We start from the raw sequence: 23,621 nt of genomic DNA, 5'->3' as shown, positions 1-23,621 counted from the left end.
CACTCACGCCAATCCTCTCTGAATATAAATTTAGTGAATTTGGAAACTAGGGGAAAGGGTAAAGAATATGAATCTCTAAGGTTAGTACCCAAAGCTTGGCTACAAGTTTCCATACTAAAAGTAGATAGAGCCTTTGGCACAGAGCATCCTAAGAACTAGTCATGTGCACACACTGATCTTTGGTACTTTCCTCGGGCCACTGAAGCCCTACATATTCTGCTAAAGAGCTCAGAGAATTCTCCTGTCATGTTGATTAAAATGTTCCTATCATCTCATGTTCAATGCTCAGTTCTGCCATCTTAAAACAACTCATCCCCATTCTCTATATTATAATATGTAGTTGGCTGGACTATGAGCCAACTTTATCTTCCAAAATAAGATTATGTAAATTACATGTGGTGTGGTAAACATTTATCACAAATACCACCCAATTTCCTAATCCTTATTTTATAGTAGGGCGTCCTTCTAATGATTTTAGGATTGCCACATAAGTATTTGTTCCTCAAGTAATCTTTTGTAAAGCAATATCTGACAAATTATATAGAATTTTTTAAAACACAGAGCCTGGTTGGATTTCACACAGGATTATATATCCAAAAAAGAAATAAACTATAATAAAGCAAATCAATTTAATTGGACAAATGAGCTATTAAACTAGAAACATAAAAGTCAAACTGCCATAAAATATTACACATAAAATTTTTCTCAGTCTCCCCTTGCATTTTGTTCTGAAAACATGATTTCATTACTTAGTCATGTGTGGCCATGTCACCTAAATTTAAATCTAATTTTCCTTCCTTTGTATATCTCACAACTTCATTCAAAATACAGAGCAAAATCTCTCACTTTTTTCAAAGAACAAGGAGCTCACCAGTCAGCCCAAGCGGTGACTACCCTTGAAAACTTGTCAATAAAATGAGATTGGGTAGCTTAGGATGTGGAGACTTGTGAAAATAAACAAACTAAAACAAACCAAAAAACTTTTAGTTAGCAAACCACTACTAGAACTGGTAAATTAATCTAGTAAAGTAGTAGGATACGAAATAAATGTCCAGAAGTCAGTTGCATTTTTATACGCCAATAATGAACTATCAGAAAGGAAAATTAAGAGAAATATCCCGTTCACAATTGCTTCAAAAAGAATAAAATACCTAGGAATAAGTTTAAGCAACAGTGTAGAAAACATGTACCCAGAAAATTATAAGACAGTGAAGAAAGAGATTGAAGAAGACACAAATAAATGGAAGCATATACCATGCTCATGGATAGGAAGAATTAACATCATTAAAATGCCCATACTACCCAAAGCAACCTATAGATTAAATGAAATTCCTATCAAGATACCAATGATATATTTCACAGAACTAGAACAAATATTCTAAAAATTTACATGGAACCACAAAAGGCCCCACATAGCAACAGTGAATCTGAGAAGGAAGAACAAAGTTGGAGGAATCATGCAACCTAACATCAAACTATACTATAAGGCCATGGTAATCAAAACACATGGTACTGGAATAAAAACAGATACATAGATCAATGGAACAGAATAGAGAGCCCAGAAATAAACCCACATCTTTATAGTCAGTTAATACTTGACAGAGGAGGCAAAAATAAACAATGGCTAAAGATAGTTTATTCAATAAATGGTGTTGGGAAAATTGGACAAATACATGCAAAAAAATAAAACAAGACCACCGTCTTATGTCACATGCAAGAATAAATTCAAAATGGATGAAAGACTTAAATGTTAGACCCAAAACTATAAAAACTCTGGAAGAAAACACAGGCAATAAAACCTTGGACATTGTTCATAAAAATATTTTTCAGGTACATCTCCTCAGGCAAGAGAAATAAGAGGGGAAAAAAAAGGGGACTATGTCAAACTAAAACATTTTTGCACAGCAAAGGAAATGATTAACAAAATGAAAAGACAACTCACTAAATGGGATAACATATTCATCAATACGTCTGATAAAGGACAATATTCAAAATTTATAAAGAAATTATAAAACTCAACACCAAAAAACAAAACAAAACAAAACAAATAAACCAAACAATCCAATTTGAAAAAGCACAAAGGGTCTGAATTTACACTTCTCCAAAGAGGACATACAAATGGCCAATAGACATATGAAAAGATGCTCAACATCACTAATCATCAGAGAAATGCAAATTAAAACCATAAGGAGATATCACCTCACAGCATTTAGAATGGCTATCATCAATAAATCAACAAACAAGTGCTGGCGAGGATGTGGAGAAAGTGGAACCCATTGCACTGTTGGTGGGAATGCAGATTAGTTCAGCCACTGTGGAAAACAGTGTGGAGTTTCCTCAAAAAATTAAAAATGAAACTCTCTGTTGATCCAGCAATACAACTTCTGGGAATTCATCCAAACAAACATGAAACAAGAATTCAAAAGAGGCATTTATTGAAGAAGATACAAAATATAAGAAACATTGTACATAGGACAATGATGCCTCAATGCCCTTCAGAGTTGACACCTTAGGAACACACGGTTCTCCCCATCACCATCAGCTGTCCCATCATTTTTTCCTGAATCTCATCAACAGTCTGAAATATCTTCCCTTTCAAAAGTGATTTTAGTTTGGGGAAAAGCCAGAAGTCACAGGGCACCAAATCTGGGCTGTTGCGGGTCTGAGTCACCTGGGTGATTTGATGTTTCAACAAAGCTCTGCACAGACATGATGCAAAAGCAGGCCCGTTGTGGTAATGAAGCTGCCAATCACCAGTTGCCCATAGCTACAGCATTCTGAATCATCTGAATAGTTCCCGTGGAGGAATGTTCACGCTTAATGGACAATATGATGCAGATTCTTTGCTCTGTTTACTCAGTCATTTTGAATGTTACGGCCACATAGTACACATGCTCACTCAAAGCGTCTCCCCCTGTCCCCACTGACGAGTACAGTGAAATCATTATTGTTCACACATGCTCATTCCAGTCCACTCTCCTTGGCTGCCAGGGTATATCAATGTCACACAAACTGTTCTCATTATATTAACAATGTTTGGACTTTTTCCAGACCTCTTATAATCATCACTGTTGCCATCTGTGTCAGGCATAGTTTTAAGTACTGTTCATGTATTAATTCATTTAATTATTATAAGAATCCTATGCAGTAGGTAACACTATTAATCAGCTGTAGAAAAAGAAAATTTTACCTTTGAAGGCATGAATGGACCTGGAGAACATTATGCTAAGTGAAATAAGCCAGACAGAGAAAGACAAATATCATATGGTTTCATTCGTATGTGAAATCTAATGAACAAACTGAATTAACAAGCAAAACAGAGACAGACTAATAGATGGAGAGCAGGATGACAGCTCTGGAGGGAGAGATGGGGGTAGCGGATAAAACAAAAAAGAAAAAGGACTAACGGACACAGACAACAGTGTGGTGATTGTGGAGGAGAGCGGGTGGGTTGATCTGGAAGAGGATATAAGGGGGATAAGTGATAAGGGGAGAAAATACAATAAAAAATAAACTATTTAAAAAAAACTGTCAGAAAAAAAGTATCACAATGATATGTAGGGGCAACCAATTCTTTAAAATATTTTATTTTTATGGGTTTGTGCTTTTATAAAACGTGTTGACTTATTTCTCATTCTAAATCAGTATAGTTGCCATGCTAATCTTGTGTTCTTAATTATTTATTTTTTCTTAAAAAGGTACCCCAAATAATTAAGTGTCAGGCTCCATAAAACCTGGACCTTCCTCTAGGAGTCAGACATAAATACCTTGTTTGTGTTATCTTGTTTAATCATTACAAAAATCTTATATTATTAGTTCTCTATTAAAGATGAAAAAGCTGTATGTAAGTAGGTTAAGTAACTTATCTAAGATCATTTAGTCAGAACTCAAGCCTGGAGTTATTTAACTATGATGCCAAGGTTTTAGCCTTTACTTTACATTGCCTTTCTCTTCTTTCTTTTTCCTTGAACAACAATATTTTATTCTAAAACAGATCTCAGTAGCAATGAAGTACCAAAAGTTGGTCATAATAATAAACAGAAAAAAAAGAGACATTTGCTTTAATTTTTTTCTGAAAAATATAAAATTATCACTGTAATATACTGCCTACTTTCATTTATCTGTATTTGAATTTTTTATTTTATGGCTTATCCAAAGAATATTTTAAATCATTGATTGGATTCTACCTAATATAAATAAACATCTGGACTGTTTTTATTTCAAGTAAATGAATTCTCTAGGGATAAGATAAGCAGTTGGACATTTGCTTAAGTAAGCTTAATTAGAAAGATATATTTATGCTTAGGAAATGTGCGCTAAAGCAAAACACTGCTTAGCATCCCTGTTTCCATCAATTTTCTGCACCCAACCAAAACAAACAAAAAAGCCCACAAAAAAAAAAACTGACTATATTGATGTAGTGGTATATAAAGGTATAAATTATGAACTACATACACAGAAAAGACATAATAAATTACTTCAAACCCAAAGGACAGGAAACTTTAAAGGCATATAATGACAATTAGTACTTAAAAAGTGGTTTCATATCTTCAAAATGCTATAGAAACAAGTATTCAACAAAATTTCAGGCCTCTTTATAAAGTTCTGACTGAGCTGAAATAACGAAATACCAAGAATGCAGAGGACAAAACAACTTAAATGTAAAAGGCCCCCATTACTATAAAATATCTTAAAGTATATTTCACAGAGCTATGAAAGCAGTAGTTGAAAGACCAGGTATGGCTAAGTTAGTAATTGACAACTTAACTATCATCTCCCATCTTTTCTCAAACTACTTTAAACATGTATGTTTCATAATTTTTCTCTACACTGCATGTGTCACATACATCCTGTCATATCCATATTATGGATAATTTTTATTATCCATATTCATCACATCAATTGGCCATAATGCACAAATGATTGTTTTATATAAAAATTGTTGATGTATAATATTTTCTGTAAATCAAATGCTGGCCACAAAAGTTACATTTAATTTCTACTAAATGTAGGTGCATGTTTATCAGGACATCTTGGCCTATTTTTAGACTATGAGAAATTGGTGTGATTTACTTTGACTAATCTAAGATAGAAACGTTGTCTTAATATTTAGCATGACCAAATACTCCTTTTGTCAAAACTTGACCCTTACTTCTGAGTGCTGGAATATAAACTGTAAAACTGAAAACACTCCAAAATATGTTGGCTAATATTGTTGTACCTATAATATCGTGCTTTTTCTCTCTATTAACATCATACATCAGAAGATGCCTCCCCTTCAGCAGGGGAGGAACAGTAGTAGTCTGAAGAATACCCAATTAAGGAAGCAGGAAGTTTCCTGTTCTTAATTCCTGTTTTAAAACTTAATAAGAATTTATCCCAAAATACATTAGTGTTTTAGTGTAAAAATGATGTTTCCCCTAATTTTTGAGTAAAATCAACAGTGCAGAAAAATACAGCACTTTCATCTTGTAGGTTTAGGAGCTTGAGGGGAGTTTCACAATCCTGGGCTTGATAAACAGAGCATTAGTCTAGTTCTGACTACATAGAGTTCTTTTTTTTTTTACTTTAATCATATTTTATTGATTATGCTATTATGGTTGTCCCAATTTTTCCCCCTTTTCCCCCTTCCACCCAGCAACCCCCACTCCCACAAGTAAATCCCCACAGCATCGTTCATGTCCATGGCTCATGCATAGGTTCTTTGGCTACTTCATATCCTATACTGTACTTTGCATCCTCACAACTATTCTATAACTACCCATTTGTATTTTCTAATCCTCTCACTTCTTCACCCAGCCACCCCCCCACCCCCCCAATCTGGCAACCATCAAAATGCTCTCCATATCCATGATTCTGTTTCTGTTCTTCTTGTCTGTTTAGTTTGTTTTTTATATTTAATTGTTGATAGATATGTATTTATTGACATTTTATTGTTCATAGTTTTGATCTTCTTTTTCTTAAATAAGCTCTTTAACATTTTATATAATAATGATTTGGAGATGATGGACTCCTTCTGTTTCCTCTTGTCTGGGAAACTCTTTTATCTGTCCTTCAATACTAAGTGATATCTTTGTTGGGTAGAACAATCTTAACTGTAGGTTTCTGATTTTCATGACTTTGAATCTTTCTTGCCAAGTTTCTTTTGAGAAATCAACAGACAGTCATATGGAAACTCCCCTTTAGGTAACTAACTGTTTTTCTTTTGCTGCTTTTAAGATTCTCTCTTTATCTTTAAATTTTGGCATTTTAATTGTGATGTGTCTTGTCATTGGCCTCTTCACATCCATCTTGTTTGGGACTCTCTGTGCTTCCTGGACTTGCATGTCTATTTCCTTCACCAAATTAGGGAAATTTTCTTTCATTATTTTTTCAAATAGATTTCCAATTTCTTGCTCTTTCTCTTCTCCTTCTGGCACCCCTATGATGTGAATGTTGGAACACTTAAAGTTGTCCCAGAGGTTGCTTACACTATTCTGTTTTTTGGAGGGTTCTTATTTCTTCTTATTCAGACTGGTTGTTTTTTTGCTTCCTTGTGTTCCAAGTCATTGATTTGATTCTCGGCTTCATCCACTCTACTGTTAATTACCTGTAAGTTATTGTCTATTTCAATTACTGTATCCTTCATTTCTGACTGGATCTTTTTTTTTATGCTGTCAAGGTTCTCACTAAGTTCCTTGAGCATCCTTATAACCAGTGATTTGAATTCTGCAACTGATAGATTGCTTATCTCCATTTTGTTTAATTCTTTTTCTGGAGTTTGATCAGTTCTTTCATTTGGGCCATGTTTCTTTGCTCATTTTGGCAGCCTCCCTGTGTTTGTTTCTATGTATTGGGTAGAGCTGCTATGACTCCTTGTCTTGTTACTGTGGCCTAATGTAGTAGGTGTCCTGTAGGGTCCAGTGGCACAGCCTCCCCTATCACCCAAGCTGGGTACTTGTAGTGCACTGTTTGTATGGGCTGTGTACACCCTCCTCTTGTAGTTGAGACTTTATTGCTATTGGCAGGTCAATGGGAGGGATTTACAGGGCCATTCAGCTGCAAGGACTGGCTGTGACCACTGACCACCAACCTCCACCTTTTGTGGAGGATCAGCAGTGCGGGGGCAGGGTGGTAGTGCTCCAGTTTGGTCTGTAGCTGTCCACTGGTTGCATAGGCTCTGGGGTTTCCTGGGAGGTGGAGGCCAAGGTCATCCCCCACCTGTGTTTGCCTGGGGCCAGCATGCCTGAGCTATAAAGCAATCTCAGATGGGTGCTACTTGGGCTGGGCTTGGAGATTCCCAGGCAAAGCCAAGCTATAAATCTAGGCTGGTTCTTGCTAGAGCCAGGCCTGTGGCCACTTGGCAAGAGGTACAGGGGCTGGGGACTCATTGATGCTGTCTGTTGTTTGAGAGGATTTAGGAAGTTGTGAAGCATGAGCCAATACCAGTGTTGGTGGGTGTATAAGTTAGGTGGGACAGTCTCTGGGGGTCTCCTGGGTGGGACAAACAGTGTTAGCCAGGTTGATGGAGTCTCAGGTATGACATCAGCCTGCCAGCTCTGTGGCTTTGTGACTCTGAACTCAGTGAGAGGAGGGTTCAGAGAAGGGACAATGGCCTCGGCCCATCTTTCTGTCCCCAGCTCTTGCCTTGATAAGAGCCAATTCCCTTCCTCCCTGTATGTTATTAGTGCCTTTCAAGCTGCTACCCCAGTGCTGGAGCTCTGAGGGAGTGAGTCTGAGTAAGTCCGTGTGTGGGTTCTTTAAGAGGAACTGCTTGGAACTCCAGAAGTTTCTTCCACCAACTCAATCCCTGCTGGTTTTTGCAGCCAGAAGTTATGGGGATATATCCCTGGTAATGGAATCCTGGTCTAGGGGGGCCTGATGAGGGCCTGGGACTCCTTGCTCAGAGATATCCTTCCTGAGATACCCAGCCCATTCTGTCTCCACCCCTCCTACAACTCTGAATGGATGTGGTTTCTTTAATTCTGTAGTTGTCAGTCTTCCATTAAACTTGATTTCTGATGGTTCTGAGTGATGGTTGTTCTATATTTTAGTTGTAATTTTGATGTGGTTGTGTGAGGAGGTGAGCTCTGTTTACCTACGCTGCCATCTTGACTGGTAGTCCCCCTACATAGAGTTCTAAATATTGTTTTGGAAATCATATAAGGTATTTTTTTTTTCAAGTTAGGTACATTTTCATTTCATTAAACATCCATAGATACAAAAGCAGCTCTACATCTCCTTAAAAATTCACTAAATATATAAAGAGCTGAATATGCAATAAAGCAATTTCCAGTGGTAACCATATTCTAACAGTAGCAAATAATCTAGCAAATAAAATAACTTATTACTAACAACTAAGTCTAAAATATTATCATGTAAAACATTGAAATTTACTGAAATTACAGAGAAAACAGATAATTATATCAACTGCCATTGAAAGTCTGGAAGAAGTTTTTGACAAAACCCAGGCTCTCCAGTGGTTCTCAAACAGGGCTAAGCCCAGGTATTATTTCTAGTTTTAGTTTTGTTTTTCTTTTGGCATGTGTTTTGTTTCTAAACCGAGTAAGCTTTAAAACATAAAATACTAATGCGTTCTGAAGAGACATGTAAACTAAAACTGTACTTAAGACCTGATTTGAAGCATCTGAGATCTTGTTGCTCTGCCTGTGTCATCAGTTTGGATCACAAAAACTCAAAATTCTCAAAAAAACAAGAACAAAATAAAACAAAGACCTGGTTTACTCATAAAAGTTCTGCTGCATGGCATTAGTAAGTAGGATATATCCAGCATTGAATAGCACTGAAGTTCTTTGTGTGAGCAACAAAAACAATCAACCACTGAGCGCTGCGGCTAGCTTCAATAATTATTTGTATGCCCAGATGACATTGTGCCCCTCAGCAGTGAGGTCTTCCACTTATTGACCCTGGGACCAATGCCACAAGAAAATGGGACATGCTTTATATTTTCTAAAAGTGAATATAACTATTGCATTAACTGTATGTTCCAAATGCTCATTAAAAACCCATACCAAACCCTTCTCACTTTTAGTAAGAATGAGGAATTTTTATGTATTTATGTAACTGCACATTATATGCATGGCCTATTTATACTATTTTCAAAAAGAGAATCCTGTCACAAATTGATAGATTTGCATCAATTTTCTTTTTACTGGTCCTTGGATTTCCTTAAATGATAGCACGTTCAACAATGGTTCTAGACCAGCTGTTCTCAACGTGTGGGTTTCGATCCCTTTGGGGGTCGAACGACCCTTTCACAGGATCACCTAAGTCCATCGGAAAACACATATATAATTACATATTATTTCTGTGATTAATCACTATGCTTTAGTTATGGTTGGGGGCCACCACAACATGAGAAACTGTATTAGAGGGTTGCGGCATTAGGAAGGTTGAGAACCACTGTTCTAGATCAAATGCCTCTTCATGAATGCATTTTGCATCCAATGTGAATAAATAAAATTCCCAGCATTAATGCAATACCACTATCAAAGCTGCCAATATAAAATTTTCATTATTTTCTTTAGAATTTATAGTTGATGTGATTGTTACTGATGAAGAAATAGATGTCACTGAACTATTGTGGGTTGTGGTCACTGTGGATGTTGACATCTGGAATGTGTTTTGTAAAATACTTGTTATTTTGGGTGTAGACTTTAAGGTGGTAGAATCTTATTTGTTGAGACCCCTGGTATTGTCATTTTAGATGTTGCTTTGGGTTTCACAGTGGTGACTGTGACATTTTTTGATGGTGAGGAAGCTGGAGTTGTTGATGGGTTTGTTGTGGTGCCTGTCACTAAGGGAACTGGAGTTGTATATGTTTCACAGTGTTTTTGAAAGATCCACTTGTATGGCTGAAAGGCACATGTGGGGTGTACTCTGTTATTAGGAGTGGTTCTGAGAAGCATGGAAGGCTTTCCGTTTGAAGATCCCGCCCAGTCCTCGGGATCCACATGGCCTTCAGCAGTGTTGTTATCAGCAGTGTCCCCAAAATGATGAGCATGGCCCAGTCATCTCGCGCTGGGTCCCACTGCCTGAGGGCAGGACGCTGCCTCATAGGTTCCCAACCGAGGTGGTGTTGGCACTGGCAAGCAGCCTTTCTGCGCCCGCAAGCTCGTTTGCATCCCCTTCTGCCTCACACCCCTCGCCCCACCCCCCTGCTCCAGCAGCTGCATCCCAGTGAGCAAATAGGGAGCCGGAGCCAGGTCATGGGGCCTGGCTGGTGGGACCTTGCCTACCTCTTCTGCCATCACCTACTTCCTGTAGCTCACCTAGAATTTAGGGTAAGGTGAAGTGAGGGAGTCCTTGATGTGCAGGGTCAAATTTTTCTTTATTTAAAATTTTGATACTCTATTAATTGTAGAGTTTTTGCGTTGTTATTTTTTAAAAATAATCTGTTTACTTATTTTTAGAGAGAAGGGAAAGGAGAAAGAGAGGGAGAGAGTGGTTGCCTCTCACTCGCGCCCCCAACTGGGGACCTGACGTGCAACCTAGTCATGTGCCCTGACTGGGAATTGAACCAGCGACACTAGGCTTACAGGCAGACACTCAATCCACTGAGCCACAGCAGCCAGGGCTTAACTGGTTTCACTTTTAAGTTCACGACTCATATCCCAAGATGGGCCCTCAGTGCTGCTGGACAATCCTAATACACGCCACTAGTTAGTTCAATATCTCCCTTTCCTAGGAGGATATTTCATGAAACCTCTCGCAGTCCTTCCCCTTTCTCAGTGGATAACTCTGCTTCTCTCACAGAGAAAACAAGGGCAGCCAGAAGGTAACTACCACAAAGTTCCCCTACTTGGATGGCTCTTCCAAATATCCATGTGGCTTTGCTCTTTTGCTCAACTGTCACCTTTTCAGAGGGCCTTCTCTGGGTATCCAAAAGAAGCATCTTAATCCCTTTATCCAGCTTTCCTTCACAGCATTTACCACACCTGACATACACAAATGCATGGTCCTTCCCCTAGTCTTCCCACTCTCGCTCTAGAGTACAAGCACCGTGAAAGCAGGATTTTGTCTCTTTTATGCCTAGAACAATAGACAGGTGTTAAGTGCTTATGAATATTTATTGAATAAAAAACAAAATATAGAGACAAAAGACTGTTCTTTCTTAAAGCAGAAACACAATACTTTTCATTTAAAGTTACAGTATTTTGTTGCCCTTAGAGTGCTATAGTTTCTCCTAATGTTCAGTAAGATTCCTCTTGCTAGAGGCAGCATGGTACAGGAACAAGTACAGTGGGGGGCATGGGGGTAGGGGCAGTAGGCAGTGAGTGGGTAGAACATTTGGCTTTTACTCTTAGCTCTGTCACTAATTAGTAATGTCATTTAGGGTGAGTCACGTAACCTCTCGGTTCTACCAGGGAATGTAAGAGAGTACTTTTATTTGTACCCAAAGAAAAAGAGATGCACTAAGCATAAAACCCATAAAAATCATCACACACATCAACAGCATTTTTCCTTCCAAAGTTCATCAATGGGACTTTCATAGTGTATAAAATAAAATTCCCTCCCAAATCTAATGGATCATTAATGGTTTTATAGCAAATACGCTATTAGTAAAATAGATTTTTCTCATCAGAATAAAATCTCAAAATTCAAAATGGCAATCTTAAAGTCAATTAAATAGGACAGTCACATATGTTATGAAAATTTTCTTGATATGTATGTGCAGAAAAATGCCTAAATGAGAAAGACAAATTAAGATTATACTTAGTCAATAATCATGCAAATCCAGTACATTCTATGTAAAAACAACAAACAAACCCCACCTAAAAACCCATCAACTCCTGTCCACCTCACAAAAAAACACCAAACCACATTGTCAAGCAAAATATTTTTAATTAGTAGGCTGATCATAAATAAATCCACATAAAAGATTTAACAGAATTACAAAGAGTTTTTTGTTTCTTCTGTGGACTCAATTCATAATACGCATTAGTCAACCTTATTCTCTAACGGCAACAAAGAGTTGTTGTCATCCAACAATGCAGCACAGTTTAAGCAATTCATATTCTGTAGTTACATTTTTACATTTTCTTTACAAATGTAACTTTATGTACATTATGTATATTTTTTCTATAGTTCATGTACTGAAACTCTATTGTTTTTACAGGGGAAATATTGAATTCATTTAATGAATACGAATCACTCCTTGTTAAAAAGTAATTCTTATAAATAACATGGTACCCACTGCCTTCTGGCATCTCCTGTCAGGGTTCTAGTCCAGAAATGTCGTATTAACTATAAGAAGAAAGAATTCATCTAATTTTACATTACACATCATTCCACATTAGCTACATAAATTTGCTGGCTTGCACTGTACTGCTGCACTACTGGAAATGTATAGAAACCAATTCAAAATATACTTGGTGAAACAGCATCACTGTTACCATTAATTTAGTCTGGAGAAAATCTGTCAAGTTCTTTCTTCCTCTTCACCTTTTGCCTCAGACAGGGAGCTATGCTATGCATCTGTGTCTTGTAACAACAAATGCCTTCGTTCAAATTTCCAATGTGCTTCTTGGACAGATTATGCTTTACCTAGGCCTTTTTCTTAGATTTAACGTTATTCCACTTCACTTACAGATCTGCTGCTGAATGTGAAGCAAAAATTCATAGTAAGAGAATGCAGCTTCTGTCCGGTCTTCAATTAAATGTTGAAAAAACTCCGTTTTGGCAGGACTTTCATCCCTGAAAAAGAGAAAAGGGTATTCACCTAAAAATTAATATTATTAACAAAAATAATTACACATTTTAATAATGTACGATATATGGGAACTTTAGGAAAATGGAACATAGAGTATATTATTCAAATAACAGCATTCTATCACTAGAATATATTGGTAATAATAACTTTAAATTTGCTTTGAAGATAAGAAATTTTACAGACTGTACAGGATAAAACAGTTTTATAATTAAGTTGTAGAAGTACGTACTTGACCACATGAAGAACTGGGCTTAACGGTCTGCTGTCTCTAAGCCAAGTTATAAAGGATCTAGTTCTTTCTGATGAAAGTGTATCTAGCTCTGGAAGATGTGCCTGGTTAAAAGAGATATATTAAGAAGTTATTTTCTGTCTCATAGACTTTAGTACTATTAGAACTAAATCATGATTTCCACTACCACCAACTATCCCCAGTCTCAATAGCAGCAACTGAACAAATAAAATTTAAATTCTTGGTAAGTCTGTTTGTATTTTTCTAGATAAGTCAATAAAACTCATTTAATGGTAAATATGTCACTGACATTTTGTGTGTATGTTAAGAACCCAAAGTCTATTCTTATATATACAGTAGTCCCTCTCTATATCGTGGTTCACTTATCGCGGCCTCACTGTATCGCAGGATTTTTCACTGTATCGCGGGATTTTGCGGTACTGTATAAGTATGTTGTTAAAGTTACGTAGGTTTAAGAATGTAGAATATGTTTAAGAACATAAGTAGTGTTTATAAAAGTGCAGGAAAAGTTAATAAGGGAGTGGGAAAGGTTAATAAGGGACTGGAAATGGTTTATAAGTGTGTGGGAAAGGTATATAAAGCCTTAAAATATATATAAATACTAAAATAAATGTAAGGTTCCTACTTTGCGCATTTTTACCTATCGCAGGGGGGTCTAGAACATTAATATCCGTGATAAGTGAGGGAATACTGTATATATATAGGTTTTCTCCTTCCAAAGCCAACTTAATAGTGAACTAAATAATTCAAAGTATATAGTTTGTAAAAAATTTAAATAGAAATGTTTGGGTTAGTTATATTTATAATTTATGTCATCATTTAAAAAGTAAAATAACAGAAAATATTTCTATGAATTGGCTGTTCAAACCCTTTACCCATTTTTAAACTTTCCATTTGTTTTTAGGAGACAGGTTTCTTCTTAAAGGATTGTAAGAGAACTGTATATACTAGAGAAACCACTCCTTTTTAAGTCATATGAGTTACAAATAATTTTCCAATTTTGTTTTGTCTTTATTTACTTATTTTACCAGATAGAAATGTTTTATTTTTATGCTCTCAGATATATTAATCTTTTCCATCACTAACTTAAAACAAAGGCCTTGCCCATTTTAATACAATATTCTTTTTCTAATATTCCATTTTTCCCCAATGATTTAAAATGTAACCTTTACCACATTCTATTTTTCAGGAATAAGAACCATGTCTAAATTCTGTTCTGTTTTACAGATATGTTTATTGTGCTAGTATCATATTGCTTAATAAACTACAGCTTTAAAATAAAGTTTACTATTCTATTTAGTAGGATTTATTTTCCATATGCTGTTCCCCTTCATTGTTATTCTTTTTTAAAACTTTTAATTATTATCCTCATTCATTGAGTCACACAATAGCAGTGTAATAAAAATTACACTGACATTAATTTCAGGAGAAATGACATGTTTACAAACAATATCCAAAAATAATGTAGACATTTTCCAATTAATTAAATATAAAGAACTGCCTTTGTAATCATATTTCTTTGGTATTGGTTAATATATATACAGTAAAAGCCAACTGAAAAATTTATATTTATTATCAGCAAATCAATGTAAAAAGTTTTTTGTTTGTTCATTTTAGAGAGAGAGAAGAAGGCAGAGAGAGAGAGAGAGAGAGAGAGAGAGAGAGAGAGAGAGAGAGAGAGAGAGAGGAACATCAATTTGTTGTTCCACTTATTCATGTGTTCATTGGTTGCTTCTTGTGTGTACCCTAACTGGGGATTGAACCTGCAATCTTGGCATAGAAGATGACACTCTAACCCACTGAACTACCTGGCCAGCGAATCAGCAAAATAATTTAAATCAGAAGGTAAAGTTGTTGGAAAACAGTGTGGCAGTTCCTCAAGAAGTTAAACACAGAGTTTACTATATGATCCAGTAACTCCAACCCTAGGTTATATACCCAAGAGAACCAAAAACACGTTCACATAAACACTTGTACAGAAATTGTTCACGGTAACACTATTCACAATAGTCTCAAAGTGGAAACAACCCAAATGTCCATGAACAAATTATTGGATATACAAAATGTGGTATATATCCAAACAATGGAGTATTATTTAGTCATAAAAAGAATGAAATACTGATGCATGCTACCACAGGGATGAACCTTGAAAACGTGAGAAGTGAAACACAAAAGGCCACATATTGTATGATTCCATTTACATGAAATGTCCCAGACTGGCAAATCCACAGATGAAGAGTGGAGATCAGTGATTGCCTGGGAAAGGGGCAGGGGAGAATTGGGAGATATGGGTTTTTTTGGGGGGGGGGTCTCTGAAATGAGATACTGGTGTTAGTTGTATAACACAATGAATATGCTAAAAACTAATGAACTGTACACTTTAAAATAGTTAAAACTGTGACTCTTAAGTGAATTTTATTTCAATAAAAATTTAAAACAAGCACACAAAAAGTTAAAACTGTATAAAAACCCACTGACCATTTTCTGTGGCACCGATGCAAAATTAGGGTACCCAAGTACATCCTCTATGAAGGTGCTGTCACAGTTTTTTCCAACCCAAATGTAAAAATCCTAGACACACACACAAAAAAACAATATATTAAAATACCTTCATCAGAAACCCATTGCAGTTTATTTTCTCACAATTATCAAGCATAAAAGAGAGAAACTGTACTATTTCAAATAAAGAAAGAACATAAAAGTAAAAAGGAAATGTAATTGGCACACTTACAATCTACATCCAGGAATCTACAGTGCTTCCTATCTTCTTTGCTTAAATTTCAAGACTTCCCATAAAGTATATTTTACCTTCTTCCTTTTTCCCCAGTGGGAATGTAATGTTTTAACCAGGAAAATGGACTCACACTATTTCCTATCCATTATTTCAATGCTGTCTCTATTGTTTTCACGAATGTGCTCCCCCCCGTGACTAGTGGAATTCTTTTCTTACTCATAAGATATCATTTATGAAGCCACCTTGACCAGCACCCTCACCACCACCCTGCCCAGTGACTTCCCCTGAACTGATCATCAATGGCATTTCTGACAATGGATATAAGCTGAACTAGATAAACTCACGGTCCCTTTGAATTTTATGATTCTACATGATAAAATCCTTAAAGACAGGAATTTTTCTCTTTATCAAGCAGACATAATCTAGGGCAGTAAATAATCCATGTTAATAAAATGTATTAATCTATGATAATAAAGTAACAGCCAACTAGAAGAATCTAAAATGAATTAACCTCTTGTGCCAGTTACCAAAGCACTGCCTCTCAGCTCCTAATCCACCTTTCACTGACTGATCTGTGACAACAGAGCGGGGCCCTGTAAGTGTTTCTCCTTTTGTTGGATCAGTGTTAGGCTTTGTCAGTAGAACGTGCTTACAGAGCCACAGTCCATAAGGAAAGCACCTTCTCTTGTCAGCTTCTCTGCAGATAATTTTTGAAGCGGCGGCTGAGGTACAACCCTGTCATTAACATGTATTGCACCCTGAAACAAAAACAGATGGAATGTGAATGAACTCACATTGCTGTCACAAGTTTGGAAGCTAATGGCCACTAGCTCTTTATGAAAAACAGAAAAATAATACCTGAGGATCTTGTAGGATGCAAAAAATTATTGATAATACATTATGACTTTGGCTATAGAATCAAGACACTCAGAGGTATTTGAATTAAAAAGATAAAAACACAAATATGTAAAACAATCTGTCCATATCCTTCCCTTTTGGGAATCTGGGTATATTAAAAGTATGACTGTTAAATCTGCTGTAAAGCAAGTTACTTTTTTACATTTCTCTATGAACATTATACAGAGCAGACTCCAAAAAGTAAAGTTTTAATGCAAGAAAGAAAACATAACTATATATTTGCATATTAAAAACACTGATGGACAGCAGATCCAGTTTACAGTATGATGAAAACTGCACTTTGATCATATCAGAAACAGTCAATATCTGTTTATAGATGGGAATGCCCACTCTACAACTTAACTTTGTAATAAATATTATAAGCAAACCCACAAGGCAAATTACTCCCCACATTTAACTATTTTTGAAAACTCCATAACCACAGATAGTATCTGATAGTCCTAGTGTCCACACTTAATGTATTAATACCACAGGGAAAAATGAATTAGAACATTGTTAATAAATACATTGCTACCTTACCTACAGAATCAAGACATTCAAATATATTTAAATTAAAAAATTTCAAGTGCGCTGGAAGAAATCATACCTCATTTATCAGTCTGTCTATTCGGTATAAGTTGGGGTGAATCATTTTCATTAGATGAACAAGTGGCTGACACTTTATCTGACACATGGCATACACACGATCATCCAGGCGCGTGCTTGTGCCGGTTCTAAATGCTTTCTACATTAAAAAGAAAAGAAAACCAGAAAAATTTCACGTAAAGGATAAAAACAGTGAATAAATATTAGAACAAATATATACTATTATCATGGAAAAAGCAAGGCCCCCAAATCACACTGACCAAGATTCAATTCTCAGCTCTGACATTTATTAGATATGTGAGCAACTTACTTAGCTTTTCAAAGCTATATTGTCATCATGAGAAAAACAGGGAAAATACTCAGCTCTCTCGGTTGCTGTAAGAGTTAATTCAGATGATGTGCATATGACCATCATGGTGACCAAGGCATGGAAAGATGTTCAATAAATAATAATCCTTTCCTTAGTCCCTTTCCAGAAGCATATGCAGAGTGTGCTATAACCACACCATTATACAAGCCGCTCTCAGACAGTAAAACGTGAGGGCATAGGCTTTTACAAGTCAAGTATTTGTATGCTTATGTTTTCCACTCATCTTTGCCTGTTCTTCAAAACTTTCCAAATGCTTAACGGCATAATCTTAATAATTAAGTACTTTTGTTAAAAAAATCCAGAAAACCTAGATTTCATTTCCTCACCTATGTATCAAAATTTTATTTTATTTTTATTTCTCTTTTAGGTGTTTCCTGTACGGTTTGTCTCCTCAGTCACTGTCCAGGGGGCTCTGAGAAGCTGTAGGAACATGCGGTCACAGACTCAAGGCTCGCTTTCTTTCCAGCCTGCAGAAAGGGCCTGTATGCCACGGGGCAGAGCCCTCAGCTCCCCCAAGCCACCTGGACAGGGCCCAGGGAGGGTGACTTCCTGCAGGTGTCCACACTGGATACGTATCAAGAATTTTAAGACTTTACTGAACAGTGTATAAAGGCGTACCTGCTTGAGAAGGGCTAAAACATAGAGAGGAAACAACTTGAGGGAACTGGGTGCGATCAACCCAGAGTGCTGTAGATTTGAGACAGTGGAGCCATAAGCAGACAATGAATCCACCACAGCATTCACTAAGGCATCTCTTGCATCTGATAGACTTGATGAAACGGATCGATCCACAGCTAGAAAGCAACCAAAAGGAAAAGGTATTTAACCATTAGATTCCAATGGATGCTGCAAGAGATAAGATTTACATGCATTATTTAAGAAACAAACAAAAATTCCGTTTCTAGTATACAAATATACATTTCACCTGCATCCTCATTTTAAAAGTATCTGCTCATTACAGAATTTTTCTGAACTAAATGTGACAATGAGAACAAATCTAGATTGTTTTTGACTTTTTGTTTTACTCTCTTTTATAAAAATACTTAAATATGTATCATCCATCTACTTTTAAGAAAGGTCTGGGAATATTTCCATTACTCAAATAGAATTCACATGTATAAAGTATTTTGTTTTCCTGGACAAACAATGTTAAGTTCTAATAAAAAAGGAAAAAAAAGAAAAAAAAAAAAAAAAAAAAAACAACGTATATTCTACAATCTGAGTTATCCTGTGATCTTCTAAAATGTTTGTCAAAGCATTCCCAGGTCAACAAAAAAAGAGAACAAACTGGACATAGGTCCTTATGCAGATATTGAAAAGCCAGATAGTAACATGAAACTCCAAATACATATTTTATTAAAATAGAGATAATCTACACATATGTACAAGTATCAAAAATACAATTATAATCATGGGCAATAACTAGGTTCATTTCATGTCTAAATTCAGCTAAAAGATAAATTCATTAAAAACAAAACACTCAATGTTATATTAATTCCCTAAAGGATTTTTTCAAACTTACATACAGTAGAATTTACTTTTTCAAGTATAGTTCCATGGTGATTATATGTTGAACACATAACGATGTAATCACTGCCACAATCAAGATACACAATAGTGCCATCACCCTTTGTAGGAAAATGGTCCCTCTGCCCCCAACCCTGAGAATCACTGATCTATTCTTCATCCTTATGATTTTTCTTTCACTAGAATGTCATATAAATGGAATCATATGCAGGAAGTGTTCTGAGTCTAATTTCTTTCGCTTAGCATAAAGCCTATGAGCATCATCCATGTCTGTTCAGGTACCAAAAGTTCTTCCCTTTTTATTGCTGAGTTGTAGTCCGTCCACTGCATGAATGTATCCTAGTTTGTTCATACATTCACTAGCTGAAGGAAACCTGGGTTGTTACCAACTTTTACTGATTATGAATCCCCTAAAAGATTTTTAAACCAAAGAATTAATAAGAAATATGGTAACAGTCCACTTCACATGGCTGTAAATGAAAATGTGAAACATACACTTTTAAAATAAGGGATATCTAGGGTTAAAAAAAACGCCCAAGCTTCAGTTTTTAGGATGAAAAAATGCATTTCCCCCACGTTTTTACTCACCCATGTTTGCCAGAAGGCAGATGGCAGCTTGCACATCCACTCCTGCATACACATCTGCTAGTGAACTTACCACAGGCAAACAGAGTGTATGCACTCTAATTCTCCGCTCACCTAAACAAAGTGATGAACATTGCAAATGTCATTGCAAAACACATTAGACCAACAAAGAAACAAAGAGAACAGGTCAAAATATTATTCAAGTTATTGTTTTGATTGTATTAAACCACCAACAGCATACTGAGATGTAAAAACAAAGTTTTACAGTGAACATATTTTAAAGAAAATTAAACACTCTCTAAATCTAAAGATATACTCATACTATGAACACATACTGTATTTTGAATATAGTTGATTATTAGGTTTTAGTTTTTATTTTAATATAACACATTCTACATTATATCCAAAATAGTAAAATGTCAGAAAACTTATTAGACTGTCAATTAACAAATGTAGGCCTTAAGTGCGAGGCAGAATTTTTAATTTTATAAGACAAGAAACAATGCTAAAAATGGCAATGGCTGAATTTAGCATGAATTGTTTACCAGATACTATGATTCTTGGAATACAAGTCTTCTACAAGTCAAAAAAGATATCATTTAAAGATTCAGAAAAGAACAGAACATATATTTGATTAACTGATTGAAATCCCATTATTTTCCACTATATGTCCATTCTTCCTTCCCATTTTCCCTAGCATGTGGAAGGAGGGAAGAATTACTGCTGCAGTTTATATTTCATCTCTTTTAATATTACCTTTGCTAGATGTATATAATAAGGCTGTTTGAAAGCACACTAAGGAAGTATCTGTCAAACTTTCCTCAATTGACAGTTGTACTGCAAATCCAGCATCAGGGTTGATGTTGGCAAGGGATAACAAATCAGTGGAACGAACAAAGAAGTTTCCATGAAAAGTGTGCATTGAAAGACCTAGAGAAGAGAAAAGTTGTTATAAAAGATGAAGTAACAGTAGTATCTTTATCTCAGACTAAAGCCGCCTCATAAAGTAAAATAAAAAGTCTCTGATTTTGAATCAAAAGGATAACTATGGTGTAGGATTGAAGTGTTGGTAGAGTTCTAAAACATCAATTCAAAGAATCAATGTAGGTTATATAAAAGATCTAATGTATAAAATTTTAGAAGTGAGGATTACTGTAAAATTCATTTAAGAATTAAAATAAGGAATCAAAATCCCTCCTCCAAACATTCACATAAAAGCAAGATAATGCAAATTGAAGACTATTTGAATGATTATCAAGGGAAAGATCATAAATTTGACCATTTTCACTTAAGAGCTTACCTATTTCTCTAATTCTCCTTCTAAACTCTCCCCAATATGGGCTTTCTCTTAAGTTCTTCCTAATGAAGCAAAACATTACTTTTGTCCATTTATTCAAATAATTTTAAAAATTGGACAATGATTATTCAATAACTATATAAAATGTTAGAAGGTATTTTTCAGATGTCCAGCCAGTAGGGTAATCAGCTGAACTTGGGTCCCGGGAACCAGACCCCCGCGGTTGCATGCTCTGACCAAGCAGAACAAGGGACTTAACCTAACTGTTATTCCTTTGAGCAGTGACCTGGGGAATAGTAGAAAATTTTTTGTTTATACAAGCTGTTTTTCTGTCCAAGTTCCTGCACTTGCAGGAACAGGAATGCACCTGAAATGCTTTATAAGACCCCAATCCCTTGGGTCGGGGCTGTTCACCTAAGTCTGGCTTGTGGACGGGTGGACAGTCGCTGGTCAGCTAAAATAAACGCCACAATTTGAAATTCAAATTGTCTCAGACTCTCCATTCTCGCTAATGCACCATAACATAAATAACTATATATAAAAAACAAGAGTACAACTAACTGGATCAAGCATAAACCTTTTTATGATGAATAACCTTTACGAGTAGTCATAAGTAGTCAATATGTAAATGCTTATTAATTTAATAAAACATAGTTTTTATAACTTCATACCTTTAGTACACCTTATTCTCATAACAGCTTCAAAGCCAATTTTTCTTGTGAGATAACGTTTTAGTTCTTTCTGTAACTTTTCTGCTTGTGAAGGATTGTGAGTATAGTGGAAAGATGGATAATAATAGATGCATCCTGCTGAATACTTGGACATGCAAGCTTTAAAGAGAAATATAAAAAGTATTAACTACAGAAACAATAATATCCTAACTGTCCAACAGTAATCCAGATCCTATATTATTAAGAAATCTAAGTCATAATGGGAATACCAAAGCTGTCAAAATAAGGATGATGTATAAATCTGAGAAAACACAAACATTTGTAACATATAACATATTATATTGTTGAGCAAAATGGTAAAGCAAGTGTATTTTAAAAATAAAATATTAACAGCATTTTATACTTGTAAAGTGCTTCAAAGTTTACTGGTAATTTTCATAGGTCTCATCTATCTAATTCACATGTCTCTCTCTCCAAAATATTGAGAACTCTTACTGAAGAGTTCAGATTTAATTTATATGCAAAAACTGTTTATGTAAACAGATAAACACAATAATTTCTCCTTACCTAGAGAAGAAAGATCAGAATACTGTGAACTTAAAAGGAACAGATCCACTGCAGTCTGCTGCCCTGAGCAATCTAAAGCAAGTTTCTTATAAAAATCAGTTGCAGGGCCAAGATGCTGTACAACCTAAGTCAACAGATCATAAAGTAAGAGCCAGAAACCTTGAATTATGCACATATTTCTATGTCTCTCTTACAATAAGTCAGAGGATATCCTTTCCCCACACCCCCAGCAAACTAAAGAGTTTTTAACAAATGTCCATGCAGTTGGCACAGATTTCCTGTAAGACTAGTAATTGCTAACATTTATAAAGCATTTATATGCCAGCACTGCTTCAGATAGTTTATATAAATTTTTAACCCTTATAATAACATATATTTCATAGGGTTATCTACATTTCACAGATGAAAAAAACTGAGGCAAAAATATGATTAAGTAACTTGACCAAGTACATAATTATTGAGTAGTAGATGCTGGAACATAAACCCAAGAAGTCTGGGCTCCAGATTGAGTGCCGTTATTACACAGTGGTACATAACAACAAGAGAGCATACCAGATTAAGGAAGGTTTTTCCTATTGGTAGTAGGACCCCTGAGCTGAAGTGGCACTGGAGAAAGAGTTAGAAGTGCCAGAGCCAGGCTCTAAATTCTTACATTACTATGTTACACAGCCTAACCAAATGTTTCAAACCTCTCAATCACATGTAGTGTATGGTTATTGCATTAGTTTATTCAGATGTGAAGGAATATGTAAACCAGAGTAGGTATTTAAAGCTTTTGCCCTGGCTCCTGGGGATCAGTGGGTTGAGTGCCAGCCAGTGAACCAAAAGGTCGCTGGTTAGATTTCCTGTCTGGGCACATACATGCCTGGGCTGTAGGACAGGTCCCCAGTTGGGGGCATGTAAGAGGCAACTGATCCATGTTTCTCTTCATTTTTCTCCCCCCCTTCCCCTCTTTCTAAAAAATAAAAATAAAAATAAATTATAAATCTTTTGAGTCTCAGGCAATGAATAATATTTCTAAAAGTTAAATGAGAAAAAACAAAACTGTGTCAAATAACGTAACAACTTCCTACATTCAAAACACCTCAGTATTCTATAATAGGCTGCAATGGAACAATTAACTCAATGCTAGCTGTATTTGTTGATGAGCTTAAAAATGTGACTCAATTTATTTTAAAATTAGCTTCTTTCTCAAAAGTAATTAAAAAACACAAGTTCTTTAAAAAGTAAAAAATGGACCCTGGTCAGATAGCTCAATTGGTTTAGTCATCTGGATATGTCAAGGTTACGGGTTCGATCCCTAGTCAGGATACATATAAGAATCAACCAATCAATGCATAAATAAATGGAACAACAAATCTATGTATGTTTCTCTCTCCCTCTCTCTAAAATAAATTTTAAAAAA

At 35.7% G+C, this 23,621-nt stretch overlaps 1 protein-coding gene and 1 non-coding gene across 7 annotated transcripts in view; both read right to left on the bottom strand.

The window, feature by feature from the left end:
- Positions 1-11,696: 11,696 nt before the first annotated feature.
- Positions 11,697-23,621, bottom strand: part of SEC24B (SEC24 homolog B, COPII component) — a 94,598-nt gene continuing 82,673 nt past the window's right edge. For 3 of the 6 annotated variants that reach the window (XM_090266403.1, XM_090266404.1, XM_090266405.1), the window contains exons 14-23: positions 22,217-22,340; positions 21,650-21,808; positions 20,438-20,611; positions 19,685-19,795; positions 18,188-18,363; positions 17,201-17,338; positions 16,350-16,454; positions 15,441-15,533; positions 12,942-13,045; positions 11,700-12,696 (exon numbers count right to left, since the gene is read on the bottom strand). In XM_090266403.1, the coding sequence (XP_090122529.1) occupies positions 12,582-12,696; positions 12,942-13,045; positions 15,441-15,533; positions 16,350-16,454; positions 17,201-17,338; positions 18,188-18,363; positions 19,685-19,795; positions 20,438-20,611; positions 21,650-21,808; positions 22,217-22,340 (1,299 nt within the window). In that variant the 3' untranslated portion in view covers positions 11,700-12,581. Of the gene's footprint in view, positions 12,697-12,941; positions 13,046-15,440; positions 15,534-16,349; positions 16,455-17,200; positions 17,339-18,187; positions 18,364-19,684; positions 19,796-20,437; positions 20,612-21,649; positions 21,809-22,216; positions 22,341-23,621 lie in introns of all 6 variants that reach the window. The other 3 variants (XM_090266401.1, XM_090266402.1, XM_090266406.1) reach the window with 2 other exon arrangements.
- LOC150019431 (small nucleolar RNA SNORA73 family) lies at positions 17,935-18,137 on the bottom strand. Its single transcript, XR_016509462.1, has one exon. It is a non-coding gene; the product is annotated as a small nucleolar RNA SNORA73 family (small nucleolar RNA).

This window comes from Furipterus horrens, unplaced genomic scaffold, assembly GCF_987537825.1.
Source record: "Furipterus horrens unplaced genomic scaffold, mFurHor1.1.pri manual_scaffold_2, whole genome shotgun sequence".
Taxonomy (NCBI): Eukaryota; Metazoa; Chordata; class Mammalia; order Chiroptera; family Furipteridae; genus Furipterus; species Furipterus horrens.
This window is presented reverse-complemented; position numbering and strand designations above follow the sequence as displayed.